The 17,754-nt window shown below is 51.1% G+C and overlaps 8 protein-coding genes across 10 annotated transcripts; 4 read left to right on the forward strand and 4 right to left on the reverse strand.

The window, feature by feature from the left end:
* Positions 1-93: 93 nt before the first annotated feature.
* On the reverse strand, positions 94-1,697 carry PV05_08716 (uncharacterized protein). The gene is made up of 2 exons (XM_013458250.1): positions 624-1,697; positions 94-559 (listed from the first exon to the last, which is right to left on the reverse strand). Exons 1-2 carry the CDS (start codon positions 1,582-1,584, stop codon positions 276-278), a joined length of 1,245 nt encoding a protein of 414 aa, XP_013313704.1. The 5' UTR covers positions 1,585-1,697; the 3' UTR covers positions 94-275.
* Positions 1,698-2,067: 370 nt separating this feature from the next.
* PV05_08717 (uncharacterized protein) lies at positions 2,068-3,822 on the reverse strand. The gene has a single exon (XM_013458251.1). The coding sequence runs from the start codon at positions 2,936-2,938 to the stop codon at positions 2,570-2,572; it is 369 nt and encodes a 122-aa protein (XP_013313705.1). The 5' UTR covers positions 2,939-3,822; the 3' UTR covers positions 2,068-2,569.
* Positions 3,823-4,020: 198 nt separating this feature from the next.
* On the forward strand, positions 4,021-5,909 carry PV05_08718. Of its 2 annotated transcripts, XM_013458253.1 has the most exons (3): positions 4,021-4,631; positions 4,684-5,334; positions 5,422-5,909. In XM_013458253.1, exons 1-3 carry the CDS (start codon positions 4,486-4,488, stop codon positions 5,447-5,449), a joined length of 825 nt encoding a protein of 274 aa, XP_013313707.1. In that variant the 5' UTR covers positions 4,021-4,485; the 3' UTR covers positions 5,450-5,909. The 2 variants fall into 2 exon arrangements, with proteins under 2 accessions (XP_013313707.1, XP_013313706.1); XM_013458252.1 differs by having other exon boundaries at positions 4,684-5,909.
* A 410-nt stretch (positions 5,910-6,319) lies between these two features.
* On the forward strand, positions 6,320-7,843 carry PV05_08719 (uncharacterized protein; the record flags this gene model as incomplete). The annotated part of the gene is made up of 1 exon (XM_013458254.1): positions 6,320-7,843. One exon carries the CDS (start codon positions 6,320-6,322, stop codon positions 7,841-7,843), a length of 1,524 nt encoding a protein of 507 aa, XP_013313708.1.
* A 314-nt stretch (positions 7,844-8,157) lies between these two features.
* On the reverse strand, positions 8,158-10,577 carry PV05_08720. Of its 2 annotated transcripts, XM_013458255.1 has the most exons (11): positions 10,271-10,577; positions 10,067-10,189; positions 9,951-10,008; positions 9,569-9,859; positions 9,471-9,514; positions 9,400-9,411; positions 9,034-9,346; positions 8,905-8,968; positions 8,663-8,799; positions 8,489-8,573; positions 8,158-8,426 (listed from the first exon to the last, which is right to left on the reverse strand). In XM_013458255.1, the coding sequence occupies exons 2-11, from the start codon at positions 10,121-10,123 to the stop codon at positions 8,396-8,398; spliced, it is 1,092 nt and encodes a 363-aa protein (XP_013313709.1). In that variant the 5' UTR covers positions 10,124-10,189; positions 10,271-10,577; the 3' UTR covers positions 8,158-8,395. The 2 variants fall into 2 exon arrangements, with proteins under 2 accessions (XP_013313709.1, XP_013313710.1); XM_013458256.1 differs by having other exon boundaries at positions 10,067-10,577.
* Positions 10,578-11,107: 530 nt separating this feature from the next.
* Positions 11,108-12,424, reverse strand: PV05_08721 (uncharacterized protein; the record flags this gene model as incomplete). Its single annotated transcript, XM_013458257.1, has 5 exons — positions 11,108-11,351; positions 11,419-11,484; positions 11,572-11,962; positions 12,069-12,118; positions 12,195-12,424. The coding sequence occupies 5 exons, from the start codon at positions 12,422-12,424 to the stop codon at positions 11,108-11,110; spliced, it is 981 nt and encodes a 326-aa protein (XP_013313711.1).
* A 727-nt stretch (positions 12,425-13,151) lies between these two features.
* PV05_08722 (uncharacterized protein) lies at positions 13,152-15,443 on the forward strand (the record flags this gene model as incomplete). Its single annotated transcript, XM_013458258.1, has 14 exons — positions 13,152-13,353; positions 13,430-13,505; positions 13,558-13,591; positions 13,646-13,758; positions 13,808-13,826; positions 13,873-13,929; positions 13,978-14,043; positions 14,093-14,247; positions 14,297-14,484; positions 14,537-14,638; positions 14,695-14,838; positions 14,892-14,996; positions 15,044-15,111; positions 15,162-15,443. The coding sequence occupies 14 exons, from the start codon at positions 13,152-13,154 to the stop codon at positions 15,441-15,443; spliced, it is 1,611 nt and encodes a 536-aa protein (XP_013313712.1).
* Positions 15,444-16,137: 694 nt separating this feature from the next.
* Positions 16,138-17,489, forward strand: PV05_08723 (uncharacterized protein; the record flags this gene model as incomplete). Its single annotated transcript, XM_013458259.1, has 3 exons — positions 16,138-16,553; positions 16,616-16,930; positions 17,054-17,489. 3 exons carry the CDS (start codon positions 16,138-16,140, stop codon positions 17,487-17,489), a joined length of 1,167 nt encoding a protein of 388 aa, XP_013313713.1.
* Between the last annotated feature and the right edge of the window lie 265 nt (positions 17,490-17,754).

The following is a 17,754-nucleotide window of genomic DNA, read 5'->3' on the forward strand; positions in this document are numbered from 1 at the left end:
AGCCATCAGCATTCAACAGTTATTGCCAGCATTGGTGGACCGCGCCAATGAATCCTCCCCCACCCGCTACAGAATCCGAATGTTCCCAAAACACTAGTCGCAAACTTGATCCGAATAAAAAATCCCAATACCCCACAGATTGGCGCTTCGTTCGTCATTCCAGGTTACCACCTACGGTACCGGGCACCTACCGAGTATGATTCACCAGTTTTCATCACTCGTTCATCGTAATCGTGATCGTCGTAGCCCAGATACGGAGTATTGCACTCGCTAAATCATGGCACTGTGGTTGGAGGGATAATGGCCGGATCCACGGGCTTCTCTGTCACTGAATCCTCCTCCATGCCGGCTTCTTTCAGAGCCGCAGCCTCTTTGACTCCAGCCTTGACTTCTTCGATCGACGCTCCAGCTTCTGCAGTGGTCGATGGTATGTCATCGCCATATTCAGCTTTAAATTCGGCGTCAAGCTTTTCCATCTCGTCTTCTGTAAGTTTGCGTTCCTTCTCCAGTCTGACCTCCTTGCCTCTTTTGTGACAATACCAGAAGACAAACAGTAATACTGTTGAGTCGTCAGAATCAAACCTTCCAACACTGCTAGCAGGGTTACAAATAAAGCCACTTACCGAACATTGCCAGTGACCACAGCACATTGGCCCCCATGAAGGCTGGGAATCTTGCCCGCAGGTAGCCAAGGATCGATCTCAACATACCAGTGACGGCCGCTGGTTTTCCAACCAATTCTTTCAATGAAGGTGTCTTGAATCCAAACTTGGAGGCTGCAGCTGCAGCTTTTCCGGCGTTCCCCATATTCATACCACTCTTGGAAGCTCGTTCTGCCGCAGCGGCCATGATTTCTGGTGCAAGACCCTTGGTCATGGTCTCTGGCAGCCTCTCAATGAGTTTCTGCAAGAAACCCGGGAGAGAGTTGAAGGTCTTCTGTAGCTGTCTGTCTCCATTGGTCAGGAGTTTCTCTAGGTCATCGTAGGCGGTTGGTACACCGTTGACAAGGTCTTTGAAGACGAGATTGAACTGTCGCAAAAGTTCCTGGGTCTCATCACTGATGGAAAACACTCGATTGTTGATGGCGGCCAAGTTGAGTCGTTCGAGGACAATGGTCATGTCTTCTTCTTCCCTCTTGGCTTCCTTGACCTCATCGCTATCTTCCTCTTCAGCTTTCTTAAGGTTTGCGACGATATCATCCAGACCGGCGGCCGTTGTCTCGCGCCCTTGTTGACGGATTTCGCGACTGTCGCGTCGAAGCCAGCTCCAGGTGGCCTTGGGTTTGGTTGCTGCAGATTCCATTGTCCCGGCTTCAGCGGCATTCTGAATCATCGTGGGTTCCTCAGTGACCTCGTTTGGCGTTTCTGGCAGAGGAATGTTCTGCGCGCCATCCATGAGAGCCACCTGAGCATCTCTGAGGGGTGCAACTATATCTGGCCGTGCAGGAAGGGGAGGTGGATTTTCCTGGGATGTGATTCGGTCCAGAAACTGTTCATCTTCCTCGGAAAGGACTGGAGTTTCAGACGGCTTGGACGTTGCCAAATGTGCCTTGGCTTTGATGTAATTGATATATTGCATCGCCATCGCCAATCGAATGTAGACTGCGAAAGGAGCTGCACAAAAAGGTGTCTTGAAGAAAGAGGACTCTTATTAGAAGCAGGTACTTAGACAAAAGAATAAAATTAGGAGAACAGAGGTTTGTTGTAATGAGGACGAGGTCCTAGGGAAAGCGCATGGTGATGGTGTAGAATACGAAGAGGGAAAGACGATGGTTTGCGCCACAACAACGTCATTGTCAGTGTCTGGCACATGGGCAGCAACTCACTACCTCGTATGTACACGCACTGCCACCAATACAGGGCTCATCCCTGCAAGGCCGCACAGAGATAACCAATCAAGCCATCATTGCCAATTTTCTTGGATAGAGATATATACGGTAACTGACGGGAGGGATGGAACATAGATCGGGGCACATTACCTTCATCTGAATGTGTGTGTGAGCTGTATATCGACGGAATTAGGTCCTGCCCGATAGCAGAGATATCGACCATATAGTATCTACGAGGATCAAAATGAGAAGAGCGTGGCCTTCAGACAATGGCTACTATTGTCCCAAGCTGTAGACGAGCGCCTGCAGAACATCAAGTAATTCACCAGACCAGAGGTCACCGTCCGTTTCCTCACCTGGACTTCACTTAGCAGTACTGCCTCACCCACACCAACAACAGCCACTTTGATCTCGCGCGTCCATATCAACCTGTCTCCCTCCCCTCTCTCACCCAATCTTTTGTCATCTTGCTCCATTACTATCTCCCACAACCCGGTTGCAGGTCGTGTTCACCGAATAAGCAGTCATAATCTGCCCAGCATGGATCTGGGTGCGCGAGCCATCATCCCCATGAGAATTAGGCCAAACCTGGTTGTCTATCCACGCAGACGCGGTGCTCCTGCTGTCGTCTACAAGCAGAGCCAACACCCTCTCCCATACTTCGCCCATCAACAACTCGACCCAACCTACTTCCCAAAAGGTAAGTCAGCAACTCACAGGAGGCATGGGAGGAGGCTGAATTTATCCATAGACATGGGCGTCCCTGTCGGTGGACCCAAGGGAGAAGAAGGTGACACCGCTTGGGATGATGACGACAGCGATAACGGTGCTGACCTCGAATCTGATGCCGATGACATGGTGCCTGAGGTGACCGAGCGTTACTATGACCTCCCGAAACTCCTTGTTAACAGTCGGACAGGGATCCACCCGCAAGTCGAAAGCTCGTCGCAAGTCCAGATTCATTGGTAATGCCCTCGAAGCATCCGATGTCAAGAACATGAAGATGCGTGGTGGCCGTCCTGCCATTGCCAAAAAGGTCTCTGCAGATCTCGACTCCGACGATGAACTGATCGTTCGCATGAAAGAGGCACGTTTCTTGGAGAGAGACATCGCGCAGGCTCTTATCGATCAAGGTCGCATTGCATACAATCCAAAGACCATCGGCACCCGCTGGAGACGTATCAAGGCCAAATTGCAGAAGAGACAGGATGACCTCCTCGATGCAGACTTGACTGATTGGCATGACGGCGATGTATGCAGTCTCTTTTGTTCTGGGTCAGCACAAACTAATATGCCCTAGGATGATGTCTTGCTCCAAGCTGTCATCAAAGCCGACGCCGAAGTCGACCGACTCAAGGCTGAGATTGATACCCGCAAATGGCGCATCGTGGCCGATGGCATGAAGAATCTCAAGGTGAGCGGTGTTATCCTTGCCAAAAATGTACGAGCCCGGAACTGACGATACCTGAGCCCGTGATCAACTTCTCCCAGAACGCATGCCGCGATCGATACGAATCCCTTATGAACGGCACTGCCAAACCGACTCCAGAGTCTATTCCGAACCCGACACCAGAGGTTCTTGCTCGTGTCCAGTCCCGCATCGACAAAGAGGCTCGAGTTGCAAAAGACCAACATACTCCGGCTGACCAGCAGGCGAACATCGCTGGCAATGCGTGGAGTTCCCGTCAGCGTCACTACTTCTAGACGGATGAAGTCGGCCTGGCTATCAATGCTTAAGATGGATCCGTCACGTCGATCTCGATATGCGGGCAAGAGCTTGGAACAAAGATTGGTAGTCACACACAGATGCAGATGGTGGGTGCTTCGCGGCACATGATCCGGAAACCTTTGTTATCGGCGGCGCCTGACGAGAAGGAAACGAGCTTTAAATGCTGAGTGGACAGCGAGTGGCCATCGTTGGGTACCGGTACTCGCCGATATAGTGCTATGGGAGAGCAACAATATTGTGTACGTACGTCGTCAAACAAATGAACATGGAGGACGACAGATGCGAAAAAGGATGACCGCGGTTCAAAATATGGTTGACAGTCTTCGGAGATATTCGACGCGTCCTAGAACAATTGTCGTCATCTGACCATGTCAACAATGATGGATCTCGCATCAAGCTACTCCGTAAAACTGGAGGGTCTTTTTGTCTCTTCATCTCCCTCCCCATTGCTCCTACGGCTTCGGTAAGATGCACAAGTGCCTGGAAGACGGGCGCAGGATGTCCATCATGATTCGACCACGCATCCTCGTCTGTATGGTTGCCTTCGCCAAGGCTTCCAAGCGCCTGCGCAACGCTTGATAAGTATATATCGCCCTTTCAAACTCCCGTCCTCTTCTTCTTCCTTCTTCTTCACGCACCGAGCAGGCAAATCTAACACGTGTTTGGTCAACCTGTTGTCCAAATCCGTCAAGTTCTCCAGAGTGATCTTCATTGGCTGTTGGCTTCTTCGTCCCGAATGAGGCTGGCAGGCGAGGGAGTCATCCTCGAGGACTTCGCAGCTCCCACATCACATGGTACCTTTATGTGAATCAAGCGTCAATCCCGAAAACCTATCACGCTCTCTACTACAGTCATAGGTTCTTCAACCGTTCGTTCTTCCTCTCTCGCACTCGTTCGTTGATTCCAGTACTCGACAATCATTTACCCCATGCGCTCTTTCGACGAGATGTTCAAACGATCATTCAATATCCGCGATGGTCGCATCGTCAAGTCGAAGCCCATCAAGACTACTTATCCCGAACATGTGAAGAGAAAGATGCAGGACACGGTGGACGAAGGCTCGCCAGTGGCCAGGTAGGCAGCCACCAGCTCAGCGCAGGCAACATTGAACTGATCGCAACCACAGTACATTGACGAGTCCCATCGCTACCCTCGTGGTGGGTCGTGAGCAGCGTCTTTTCGCTGCCCACGAGGACGTCCTCTGTCACTCACCCTTCTTCGCTGCCGCCTTGAAAGGCAAGTTCCTGGAAAGCGGTTCGAAGAGAGTGGAACTGCCCGAAGAAGAACCGGAAATCCTGTCCTGCGTCCTCGAGTTTCTATACAAGGGTGACTACTATCCACGCTTGTTGCACAATAAGCGGCGAAACACTTGGGATCTGGAGGATGCGGTGCAGGATCTAAAAAATGGTGGCCGCGGAAACAGCGCTTCGACAATCTACATCCCCGACGTGGGTGGTGATGTTCTCCGGGACACCATCATCTACTGCGCTGCCGACAAGTATGGCCTGGAGGAATTGAAGCGCCTGGCTCTTCGGAAACAAGGTCTCCAATCCGGAATCCAGGTCGATGTGATCTTGCGATCTGCTCGGTACGCGTACGAGAACACGCCGGACACGGAATCGCGACTCCGCGCTCATTACCTTGCTCTGATCATCCGAAGTCGCAAGACTTTTAAGAGGAGTGGAACCATGCAGAAGGAAATGGAGCATGGAGGCAAATTGTTCTTCGACCTGTTTGTGGCCATGTGCAATCACATCGATGACATTGTCGAGATCAGGTAAGACATGATTCGCTTTCCGGCCGCTGACTTTTTTTGGGTCCTCTGTCCCCTGGATCAACAGCTTACTTTCTGTGCTCTGTACAGCAACAGCCGTTCTCCCAAAGTCATCTAATGATTCATCAACCACCTACAGAACTCGACGGTTTGGAGCTATGTGAGGTAGGACAGTATGTGTTTACCAGGTTGTTGGAAGACAAAAACCCCCAGCAACGAGGTTCATGGGTCCAAAAACTGCTTTGATAGCAGTTATACACTCCGCTTCTCTCGAGGTTTTGGCCGACAACTTTGCACTGGTTTCATTGAAAACCCTACTCTTTCTAATGGCCCCTTTTGGCTGGCGCAATTTCGGCTTTTCCGCTCCTTTATTTTCCTGCTACGGGGAACATTGGTCAAACATCACACAGTGCGCGACTACAATTCGCAGCTCTCTTGTTTGTATTGATTTGGTTTCTCGACTCGATGTCGACATATCTGCCCATATGGCGAAGCTGCTTTTCGACCCGATCTTGACGATTGGGGAGGAATACCTCTTATGATACAGAAATAGGAAATGAGAGATTCGGCCACCTCTATTGATCTTTTGCCTTATTGTTTTGTTTCATGTTCAGCATGATTGTCACAAGCTAACGGGCAAGCAGAAACGAAGCATGTGCATGGTGACGGTGACATTGACATTGACAGGAATCTTCATTACGAGCACACGTGAGATTGTACAACGTCTTTCACTTGCATGTATTCACTTTGCGTCGACGGTCCATGATATCTTGCCAGTATATCGTGCTCTGACTCCTGTCGAGCCCCAGATCACCATCTCTACATCATTGACTTCTTTTCACCCCCTACTTTCAATCCTATCTACCATTAAAGTGCTCATATATCACTAGCTTCGCTTCTTGAGTCTACTTTCCACGACATCAGAACCCCTCCTCACTATACTCTTACTCGAGTCCAAAACCCGATTCATTCACTCATTCATCCCAAGATGACCAACTACTCGCACTTCGATCATTCATCCCTAGAGCAAGAGGAATTAAACTATACCACAACACCTGAATCCTCGTCTTCTTCACCATTCCCTTCCTTCATGGACTTCTCTACCGACGACGATTATCATCTGTTCATGCCCGACGACTCCGGAAGATCGGATGCTGAACCTCAACGAAGCCAACAAGCAGCACGACAACGATCTAATAACGGCCAGTCGTTTCGCAGTAATAGCAGCAGTAACAGTCAAACCCCGTCAGTGGTGACACCGCCCTTGTTCTCCTCTCCATCAATCGACATGATGCCGCGCAATCGGAACGGCACCGGCAACGACAATCGAAACGGCACTAACAACAACAACAACAACAACAACCGCAATGGCAACAACCGACGACACCAACAAGTCCATCCACCACCAGCGCGTCAGACGCACGATCAATCCCAACCAGACCGAGACCGAGGAGATGTCCAGGTCCAGATCAAGTCGGAGGAAGAGCGCGCCCTGCTGTCTCACCTATCCACCACTCCCAGAGAGGAGAAAGTGAAGACCTACGTTGGGCCACGAAACCGGATCTTCATCGTGCCGCTGGACAGTCTGGACAAGTCACCCGTCCTAAAGGCGCTAGTGAGTCGGACTCGCCATACAACTACTACTAGTGGTACTACATCGTCGAACAACAACAGCAAAAGTTATAACAGCAAAAGTTATAGCAGCAACAACAATAACAACAACGGTAACGGTAACGGTATAACCTCCGGCTCAGGCTCGGAGTCGTTCATCATGCACCCGGAACTCACAAAGATCAACGCGGACCATTTCGTCGCCGTCCAGCAGTTCCTGATCATGGACGAATACGTGCCTGCGATCGTGAGTCATCCCACAGGAGAAAACGTGTGGCCGAAACGATTGGACGGGCTGGATAGTGTCGACGATTACCGCAGGGAAGCGCTCAAGGCAGCGAGCTTGTATGTTCTGGCCAGACGCTTGGGCATGGGGACATTGGCGGCACTCGTCGTGAGGAAGTTGGTCGAGTGTGGGTACCAGGAGTATCAGGATGCCGGCGTCGGTGCTGGTGCTGGTGGCCCAGGAAGACACCCAGGCTCAGCAAGGGGCACCGGTGTCGGGGTCGGTGTACGTGTCGGGGTCGGCGTTAAATGTCTTTTGGAGGTGGCTAGGGTGGTTTTTGCGAGGAGTCTCGAAAACGAAAACGAGGCGGCGCAGGGACTGGGTGGTTGGGTCATGGGCGGCGAAGGAAAGGGAAAGGGTAAGGGTAAAGACAAGGCGACGGTCAAGGGCGACGAGGGCAGTCAAGGAGGCGAGAAGGACGTGCTTGAGGAGTGGCTGATCGACCAATTGAGCTCCAGGCTGCAGACGGTCATGACGAGACATGCGCAGTTGTTCTTTGAGATCGCGCAGCATGGCGCGTGTGTGAGCAGAGAATTTGAGAAGAGGGTCCTGCAGAGGAAAGTGGAGATGCTCGAGAGGTTGGGAGATGTGGTTCTGGTTGAAGACGATGAGTGAAGAGAACGGGGCGAGGTGTTGTTGTTCTTGTTGTTGTTGTTGTTGTCGCGGCGGCGGCGGCAAGCCAGCCCTGAGCTCAGGTCTGATGATCCGAAGGGAGAAGAAAGGGGCTCGTGCGGTCAGCGACGGCTTGGTTTTCATGAGTTGCTTTTGGCTTTTTGGCGCTTGAAGACGGGTCTACTACCTAGGCACGCACTGGCACAGCACGGTGCTGTCTCTTGTACAAAGGCGTCCTTCTCCAGAATTTGAGCTCTTTTGGGTACTGCGATGAATGCGAGGTGCAGAGAACAACCTGAAGCAAGCAATAATATGAGCTTCCATCTCCTTGGAGATCTGCTGGTGGACATTGCTAGACGTTGACGACGACGAGGGGATACGCGGCGAATATACGAGTGGCGTTACAGTATGGATGGTACTCCGTGGTCAGCTGCCATACTCATCAGGATCACCTCTTTCTCAAGCCAATAGGTGATGCCGAAATGTTTTCCTGCAACTCGTCCAGTTATCATTTGCCTCATGGCTATTGACCTGGCTTCATCTCATCCCTCCTCATCACGGTATGTTAAAATCCACAACCATGCGCCTGTCCTCGTTAGTCACTCCCAAACTCGCTGCCCTTGAGCCCAGAGACCGGGGAATACTTACCCAGCAACCTGTCCATTCTTCAGCTTCTGCACCGCTTCGTTGAACTTGCTCAGGCCGACAACTGTGGGTTCGAGATGGAGTTTGCCTTCGCGCGTCGTTAGCTGGTTTCTTCCCCAAACACCACGGCCGCATCGATTGCCGACGCGCGGATGAAGAAGTGATGACACAACTTACCCCGTCTCGCAAAGTCCAACGTCTCATCGACATCAGCCATACTGCTGACCAGAGTACCCCGGAGTTGTTGTCCACGGAAAACCAGAGCTGTAGGGTCCAGGTCGATGTGGTATTTGCCGGCGGGTGGAATACCGATGCTGCCATCTCGTCAGCAAACTCGCTTCTATCCTCGCCGCAACACCTCATGGCTTTGGCTGCCAACGCTGGCCAGAAAAAGTGAGGTGGGTGCGCCCGATACATACCACATGACCTTTGCTCCAGCTCTCATTCCTAGATAGCCTAGCGAGATCGGGTATGATTGCACAGCTTGAGCCTTCCTGTCAGCAACTGTCCCAATCGATCGGATACGGACTTGGGGTGCTTTGACCTACCCGTGACAAAAACACCATGCGCTCCACCGTCTGTCAGTTCGACCACTTTCTTTACCGGGTCACCTTCTTCCTTGAAATCGACGAATTCCTCCGCCCCCAGACTAAGGGCGAGCTTCCGCCGATCGTCGCCGGTATCGACCACAATCGGTCGCAGACCCATGGCCGCAGCAAGTTGGACGCCCTGGATACCCACGCCACCACCGCCGCCGGGGAAAACGGCCCATTGCCCTGGTTTCAACTCGGACTCCTTGAGAGATGAGTAGATCGTCGAGGCGGAGCACATCACGGGGCCGGCGATGTAGTCAGACACGCCCTGTCCTCGTTAGCAGGGGCCCTGGGGGCGCTGCACACTGGTGGTGGACGTACGTCAGGTATCAGCTAAACGGAGCGGTCAGTCATCCATGTCGAAAAACCTCAAGCCGGGCGGCATGACTTACAGTTGTATAGCTCTCCGGCGAAACAACATATTGCTTGTACGTTCCTAGCGCCATGTCAACAATCCAGTCCTTCCTGGTACAAAAGTTGTGGTACGTACCATCACAGTGAATCCCCGTCAAAACTGCCTTGGTGCAGTATGTCTCCCTGCCTGTCCTGCAATACTCGCAAGAATGGCAGACATCTTGAATGGGTTTAAACCCAGCCCGTTGTCCGACTTTCAAGTTCTTGACCTGGTCGCCGACTTGGACGATGACGCCTGCGCCCTCGTGGCCGGCACATTTGGTGCCGAAGTGGGACATCGTGGGCATGGCCCAGTCGTTGAGCATGTAGTGGATGTCACTGAGACAGAGGCCGGTCGCGTTCAATTTGATGAGGACGTCCTGGGGGCCTACAATACGTTGGCGGCGTCAGCATTCTCTCCCAATGGTTCGACGTGTCTGGATGGTAGGGATGGTGGTTGGGAGGACGGCGGGACGTACCAATCTTAGGCACTGGGATCTTCTCGACTTCGACGTAGAAGTCGGGTCCTTCATTTTTCTGTTTGACTGGGTCAGATTTCTAGGACGGTGTGGGTGGTGAATTGCCGAAGACGTACTACAACACCGGCCCAGCACTCTTTGGGAATATCGAAGGTTGGGGAGGGATCAGACATGATGGATAGGTCGCACCGTCAATAGCAGTCAAAGAGACGATATTGAGAAGAATATCAACAATCGAACTGTGTAGGGTAGAGAGCAGAGGACGAAGGTCAGCTACTTGAATGTAACAATCGATCATCACAGGCCTGACACGCTCATACCCACAACAATGGTATTTAAAAGAGGGGGTGCACGATCGGACTGTTCTCTCATGCTGGATATGCCTGTGGAAGTCCATGATGCCTGTGCATGCATGTGGATCGCAAAAGTGTCGATGTCAAGCAGTCTGACTCGTCCTTGGGGCGGGAGGCCGACGAGGGCGACTTAATGATTGGGGAAGTCCATGACAAGTCCCCTCTCGTGCCTTGTACCGCAGGATCATAATCATTAGGATCGACGGGGTCCAATTCAAATGTTAAGCAGGAGAAGCGAGAGGACCGAAAGGACGAAGGACGAGGTGGATCATGGGGAAGTTGAGGGGTTGAGATCTTGCTTGTGGTGGCACAGGGTGGATGAGAAGATGAGGGGACAATCAAGCCGAGGCAAAGGGGTTCGAGCCTAATGGTATAGTACGCCTATAGGAAATTCCTTATGGGTGCCACGGGGTGCCAAAGCCGGTCCCACTTGGCCTGGTGCAGCCTACACTAGCCCACCGCGGTGCCCGGATCCGGGATCGTCCCGGTATCTCTCTTCCGCATTCTTCTCTTTCTGATTAGCTCCCCGCCGCTTTGCTCACCCTCGGCTCACCTGCCGCTCCTTGTTTAGCCATCATATTTTATAGACCTCATCAACATAGGGCTTGACTTCCGATGGTTTCGAAAGTACATTTTGTTTCTTGGTGAGACGAGCACTCCGTAAGTATTGACCTAGATCCTACATCTAATGAAGCCTGGAAAGAACACCCTGCTATCACCTGATGCACCAATGATCTGCATATCTAACGTCTGTATGAGATCGACAGTTCGGTCGGTCTTCTTCAATAAGGCCAGGACAGAGGGCTACATGTTCATTTTCGCCAACTTAGCCTCGCTGGCCTCTCGGTATGGCTCCCAGAACTCGGGATGGACCTTTGAACTGAAATCCTGGGCAAACCTCGAGTCGAGGTAGTTCCAATTCTTGTCCTCGACCCATTGACAGATGAACTTGTTGCCTGCCCTGGCGCTCGTCGCTTCGATTGCTGGCTGCAACGATCTTGGCATCTGTATATACTCGCCATTTCCGAACCACCTGTTCTCATCGAGTCTGTTAGATCACCATAAGATGTAGAAGAAGCGAAAGGATAGATAGAACTCAAAGATTAGGGACTCACTGAGCGAAGTGGAGGAGTACGATCATTACTCGGATGTCGTCGCTTGGATTAGGGACCCCAGCATGCCTGCCATAATTCAGTGTCAAGAAATCCGAAGGACGAAAGGTAGCTAATAGGTAGTACTAGTAATTCCCGCTAGATGAGGTGACTTACCATAATCGCAGATCTCGCAGAACAACTCCGCCCTTTTTCACAGTGGGCTGCAATGGCGGCCTGATAGCTCTCCTTGGTTCGAGCAAAGCCGGGTTGATATGCGAGACACCAGGCTCGATCCAATCCGTGGGAGGACTATCGTTGTTGGTTCCCAACCAAAGCTCAGTAGAGCCGCTCTCTGGGGAGACATCGATGAGGTTGACATTCATTGCAATGCAATATGGATGGGTCGGATGAAGGTGTCGACCGTCTTTGTGTACTGGCTGCCGGACTCCTTCTTTCGGAAATGAAGTGTTGGACAACAAGAACCGGACTTCTGGGTTGGGGCCGATGACGTGCGAAATGACACTGGTCGCTGCCTTGTTGCCGTAGATGTCGGGAAACAGGAACTCTGCCGAGTCAACAGTAAGAAAAGAACTTGAAGGTACAGGTCTTAGAGATCTTTCCGGGAAGGATCTGGAAAGAGATCATTTCCCGACCTCATTACTAGTACTCACCCTGCGATAGTGGTGGAGGAACTAAAAGATTGCCATGTCCTTTCCCTTGTCTACCAGGTGTCAGCGATTCAATCGGTCATGAAAAGATAAACGCCAGCTGTGATCCTTGTGGAATGCCCGACTCACCCCCATTTGAGATCTTTGTTTCGCGTCAACATGAGTTTCGCATCGGATGTCATCCGTTCGTTCAGCTTGTCGCACACCTCGACGGCGACCGCATTGTCCAAAATGACCACCCCATCGCTCCGCAGGGCATCGACCGCATCATACAGATGAAGAGGGGTCAATATGCCTGAGATACGCTCTTCGTCCGAGAGGGGAATATGGACTGGCCCGGTGGTGATCGGAACCGGCATGTTGGGGGGATATATTCGCTCAGAGCTTGTAAGTTGAGTGATAAATTTGGTGAAGAAGGAGAGATTTGCACTTTATGAACCTGAAGCAGTCAGAGGAATGCTCACAGCACCCCAGTTCTTATCAGCTTGAAAGAGTTGCGTCGTAGCGGACGACCTAAGGGGGTGACCTTCGGAGCATAGATACTCTCACAGATACTCTCCACTTTATGGATCCCGGAAACGACGGACACCCAATCATAAAGCCAACGAGATCTCGGGGCAAACTTACCTACCAAGCCGGTTTCGAAAAAGGGTGGCACTGTCTGACGGCAGGAGTTCGTCGGCTTCAACCTGAACGTCCTTGACGTGATACTCGTTGTCTATCCGGAATCCTTCGTATACAATGTTATAGGGTAAGTCGTTGACACACGGAAGGCCGTCAGTACCATAGTGCCATGATCATAACTCCAGTGATTTACCGTTAGCAGACTCCCTATCCTCAAGCTGGAGTTAAATGCTCCCAGTCAGACGATACCGCTTTTTCTGGAAACCGGCTCGCTACGAAGACGTTCGCAAGTTTGCGCCGAATCGACATCGGTTATCTCTAGCTAATTACTAGTATCCTCCATCCACTGATTTGTCCCCCATTACACATATATAACTCTCAATGTGTGATGGATCAAAGAGTGCTTCGCCTTCTACGACTGCTGCTCATCACCCTAAACACGCTTGACATCTCGAATCCGGAATGGCGCTCAATTCCCAGTCTCACCAAACTTCTCCATTAGAAGATGGCACCATCGTCGATCCTAATGCCAGGGTCGATCTTACCACCGGTGCGGTCTTTGGTAAGAAGAGCAAAGCCGAGCGACTATTTGTGGCTCGACTCGATTTTATCCTCTTACCGTTTCTCTGTATTTCTCAAGTCATCAAATTCCTCGATCAGCAGAGTAAGTCCGTTCCCTTCAGCCAGAGTCGTAGCAGTGGCGGAATACTACAAGTAGTAGTCTGACTTATTCTGCAAAGACATCTCTGCCGCTTACGTGTCTGGGATGAAAGAGGAGCTTAATGTAGTTGGAGTCCAGTACAACTTGTTCTCCACGTAAGTTCCTCCTCTCGTCCATTCACCGACGATTCAACTGACCAAAGTTCAGCTTCTTTTTCATCGGTTATGCTATCTTCCTGGTGGTAAGCACTGGACTTCAGTAATGGTCACCTACATAGGAGCTAATGCCTCGTCAGCCCTCGCAGATTATCATGACTCGCGTTCGACCCTCGACCTGGCTGCCATCCCTTGAGCTCATCTGGGGCATCCTTACGCTTGCTCAGTACAAAGCCCAAAACGTCGAAACTCTGTGAGTACCCCTACAATGGATTAACCGATTTCCGCTAATTTGACTGCAGATACGGTCTTCGCTTTTGTGTACGTCCCTCAGGTCTCCTATAGGGAGTTTGTCTGATCAGTTTAGATCGGTCTTCTCGAGTCATCGTGCTATCCCGGTGCCATCATGCTGCTATATGCTTGGGTACGTTTACAGAGACAGGAGCGCTGCCTCTCTGACACCGACTTCTAGTACACACCCAGGGAATTAGGATTTAGGATTGGCCTCTATGCTAGTTGCCAATTCATAGGAACCATGGTAAGTGTCTGCCTACTAGTATCCTTTAGAACTGCTCTGACCCGTTCAGCTGGCTGGCGCCCTTCAAGCTGCTATCTACACAAATCTCAACGGTCACACCGGGCTCAGTGGATGGCGCTGGATGTTTGTGATAAACGGTAGCATGACTATGGTCGTTGCGTTGTTCGGTTACATCCTAATTCCGGATTATCCCTCTCGAACCAAGTAAGTGTTCGCCATCAATGCGATTCTTCACAGGCCCTGACGACCATAGTCCTCGCGCAAGCTTCTGGTTGAAGACACACCACGTCAATGAGGGTCAATTGCGTATGGCGAAGTTCAGACGACGAGACAACAAGCCCTTCACCGTTGCGGCTGTGGTGCGGGCGGTGAAGGGACCACTCTTCTACTTCTTTGTGATACTCTTTCCCGCCTGCGTTATGGCTCAGCAAGGTTACAACTGTCAGTCTCGCCAATAACCCTACTCAAGATACTTCCGTTAACGCCCTCTCAGACTTTAATCTGTTCTTGAAGGCGCTCAAGAACCCTGATGGAACACCCGTTTGGTCTGTACAACAGGTCAATGCGATTCCAATAGGCGGCAATGCAATCACAGGTGTGTCACTGATCTCTTCTTTTTGTACCTCTACAAGGAAGGCTGAACAGAGGCAGTCGTCATGCTTTGGGTGTATTCCTTCCTTTCAGACTATTACCAGACTCGTTGGATCCCTATCATGATTCAGGCTACTCTGGGCCTCATTCCCTCGATTATCATGATTGTATGGGACGTTCCTTTGGGAGCCAAATATTTCGCCTGTAAGCATGATCCACCTGTCTTGCAAGATATGCGCTCATCAAATGTCATTCAGTCTTCATGACCTATTTCTCTAGCTGTACTGCTCCTCCGATCTACACTTGGATCTCTGACATGCTTCCTCACGACCCGGAGCAGAGGGCATTCATATCTGGCTTCAGTAGGTTGCTTACCCTGAAACTGTGCATCATATTCTTATCTATCTAGTGAACGCATTCTGGTACGCGGTTGGGTCGTGGTCGAACGTGCTCATTTGGCCGACTTATGAAGTCCCAGTGAGTCTCTATGTTATGCTGATGAGATCGGAGGCTGAGTTCGTCAACAGCACTATAGTCACGCCTGGCAAATCAGCCTTGGCTGTTGGCTACTTGTGTTGGTAGAAGTCTCCGTTCTTCGATACTACGAGATCAAGGTTGTTCGACCCAGAAACGTCCGGCTTGCCCAGGAGCTATATGAGGAGACTCATCAAGGTCAGATGACCTTGGGTTTGGTGGTTTCCGAGCCCGAAGAACCCAATACCAAGCTGACGGAAGAGGGCAATACGGTTAAAGTTGCATCAGTTCCCGAGCTGGAAGATGCTATTGCACACACCGGAAAAAGGGCCTAGGATGGTTGGTCAAGTAGACAATGATTCTTTGACGGGTTGGACGAAAAATTCCAACGTGGAAACAGGGTGATACTACGCATTTCATGGTGGACCTTACCATTTTGAGCGACCTTTCCAACATAGTTCAAGAGAGGACGGGTAGGGTGAAAATGCGACCTCGGTGCGGTTTCTCAAAAAATGTACTGCAACAATGGTGCATGTTGAGAGTAGGCGAAATATGAGAGTGAAGATTGTCCTGACTAGAGAGCTGGACGCAGGACTAGTACAGCTAGACAACATGGCTGGTGGTGGTCAACGTGAAAATAGTTGATTCATGAAAACATTGAGCCTCACATGGCAGGCTGTTATTGGCATATGGTGTCTGTGAGCCGGTTTCTTGCTTCGACGGGGAAGAACAGATACCTAGGTAGGTATCCGCGATTAACTTTCCGGCTCAGCCCCAAGCAGTGACTGTTGCTAGTGAAGATCGGAGAGGATTGGTACGTGTGTCTCCAATACTCGGGTGGTATAAAAGTCATTAACACACTGATCTGATGCCGTAAATTTGCCCCGGTCGTTGGAGAAACGTAAGTGCGTAAGAAGGATACGAGCTCCGGATTGTTCGGCATGTAGTAGATAAGGAAATCAAAGCATATGATGCAGTCGTCGAGCCGGACACCAGTTTCTCGCTTTTTTGTTTGTCAAGGTAGACAGTATGACTATCCCGGTTGTTGCTGAGGCCATCAACGGGGCCGCGGCCGACCCAGAACGTACCCTTCTGGAAAAGCTTTCGACACTCGCCCGTATAGACGCAGAGACCCCCGACATCGACTTTATCAAATCGCTCCCCATCACAATTACCGACTGCAGCTCAAATCCACGCTTCATCTACGACGCAATCACTGATCCGGTCAATAGGGACTTGGTAGAGGAAACGATCAGGGAGAACAGGGATAAATCGTTCGAGCAGCTATACCCGTTGATCTTTGGTCGTTTCCATGCCAAAGTCATCTCCCATATCTCTGGAAGAGTGATTGCTTCGGCATACACTTCAATGAATGGAGATGTCCAGAAGCTGGTCAAGTGTGGGAGGCAGTTTGTTGAAGGCTGGAAAGCTGCGGGAATTCCTCTGTAGGTCGTCGAGGCTACTAGGTGCAAACCCTCCACGAAAGGGTCGAGGTTGACATTCGCAGAGACCGAGTGTGCATCAAGATCAGCCTGACGGGGAATGGTGCAGCAGCGGCCGCCATATTGGCAAAGGAGGGAATACCCGTGTCAGGTACCACTGTCTTCTCAGTCGCCCAAGCAGTCGCTGCCCAGCAGGCTGGCTTACACTCCATCCACTTGTACTTCAACGATCCCGTCGCGAGCACCGGCCCTGCCGTGTGGCCAGATGTTCCCGATCCGGCGACACAGCATACGTTCGCTTGTAGGCATGCTCGGATACGGAAGGTTTACAATCTTCTCGCCAAACAGGGGGGAACGGTGCCACTGATCAAGACTTCAGCGTGAGTGTTTCTAAAAGGCTTCCGTCTCCTTTTTCACTTCTACCATTTCCTTTCTATGCATCCCTCATCTCATCTTTGGCAGACTGGGAGTTGACGATTGACTATTGACTAACAAACTCGAAGATTTCAATCCGGACGAGAGGTTGCGGCAGTGCTGGAGCTCGGAGCGGATCACATCACAGCCATCAAGCTGTTCCTGGACGACCTGACTTGCGGTTCGGGACTACCCAAGTATCGACAGGGACTATGGCGTGTGCCGGTGCGACAACAGATGGAACAAGCCGAATTCGAGTGGGAAGATTGGGAACCGGTTCCCACCGAGCTCAGTAAGAAACGCATGGCCGAGCTTATCAAGCACGACCCGTTGACCACTGGAGCCGACAACGATTGGCTCGAACAGGCCTTATCTACGAACTATCTCGCGCCAGGTGTCTTGGACGGCTGCATACAGGAGGACGCTGTGACGTGGGAGAGATTAGGTCGCAAGTTGACCCAGTTTACGGAATGGGAGAGCAAGACTCGGGATTATATCGCATTACTGCAAAAGGATCTGGCCTGAAAAGTGTACAGGCTTACCTAGGTAAATACTAGTAGTCCATAGGCAAACCCAGTCAGGTACAAATCCATCCTGGTGAACCTTTCAGAGACGAAGCATCGTTCGCATGCAGATCCAATGCATACCTAGGTAAACTGGCGAAGATTTAGTGAAAGATGTTGTCGGGAATCACCATAGAGCTCAGTCGGGCCGTCAATAAGCATGTGTGATGGTGTCCTGTATCACGTTTGTAACGCTTGAATTGATAGGAATTGTAGTACGAGGGACC

Source organism: Exophiala xenobiotica (genome assembly GCF_000835505.1).
Source record: "Exophiala xenobiotica strain CBS 118157 unplaced genomic scaffold supercont1.5, whole genome shotgun sequence".
Lineage (NCBI taxonomy): Eukaryota > Fungi > Ascomycota > Eurotiomycetes > Chaetothyriales > Herpotrichiellaceae > Exophiala > Exophiala xenobiotica.

Coding starts and splice junctions, on each gene's coding strand:
- PV05_08716 (XM_013458250.1), bottom strand. CDS start 1,584: ATGGCGATGCAATATATCAATTACATCAAAGCCAAGGCACATTTGGCA. Junction 560..623: donor GTGGTCACTGGCAATGTTCG/GTAAGTGGCTTT, acceptor ACGACTCAACAG/TATTACTGTTTGTCTTCTGG.
- PV05_08717 (XM_013458251.1), bottom strand. CDS start 2,938: ATGTCTCTCTCCAAGAAACGTGCCTCTTTCATGCGAACGATCAGTTCA.
- PV05_08718 (XM_013458253.1), top strand. CDS start 4,486: ATGCGCTCTTTCGACGAGATGTTCAAACGATCATTCAATATCCGCGAT. Junction 4,632..4,683: donor GAAGGCTCGCCAGTGGCCAG/GTAGGCAGCCAC, acceptor TCGCAACCACAG/TACATTGACGAGTCCCATCG. Junction 5,335..5,421: donor GATGACATTGTCGAGATCAG/GTAAGACATGAT, acceptor TGCTCTGTACAG/CAACAGCCGTTCTCCCAAAG.
- PV05_08720 (XM_013458255.1), bottom strand. CDS start 10,123: ATGTCTGATCCCTCCCCAACCTTCGATATTCCCAAAGAGTGCTGGGCC. Junction 8,969..9,033: donor GCATGGTGTTTTTGTCACGG/GTAGGTCAAAGC, acceptor GGAAGGCTCAAG/CTGTGCAATCATACCCGATC. Junction 8,574..8,662: donor GTTGGACTTTGCGAGACGGG/GTAAGTTGTGTC, acceptor CGACGCGCGAAG/GCAAACTCCATCTCGAACCC.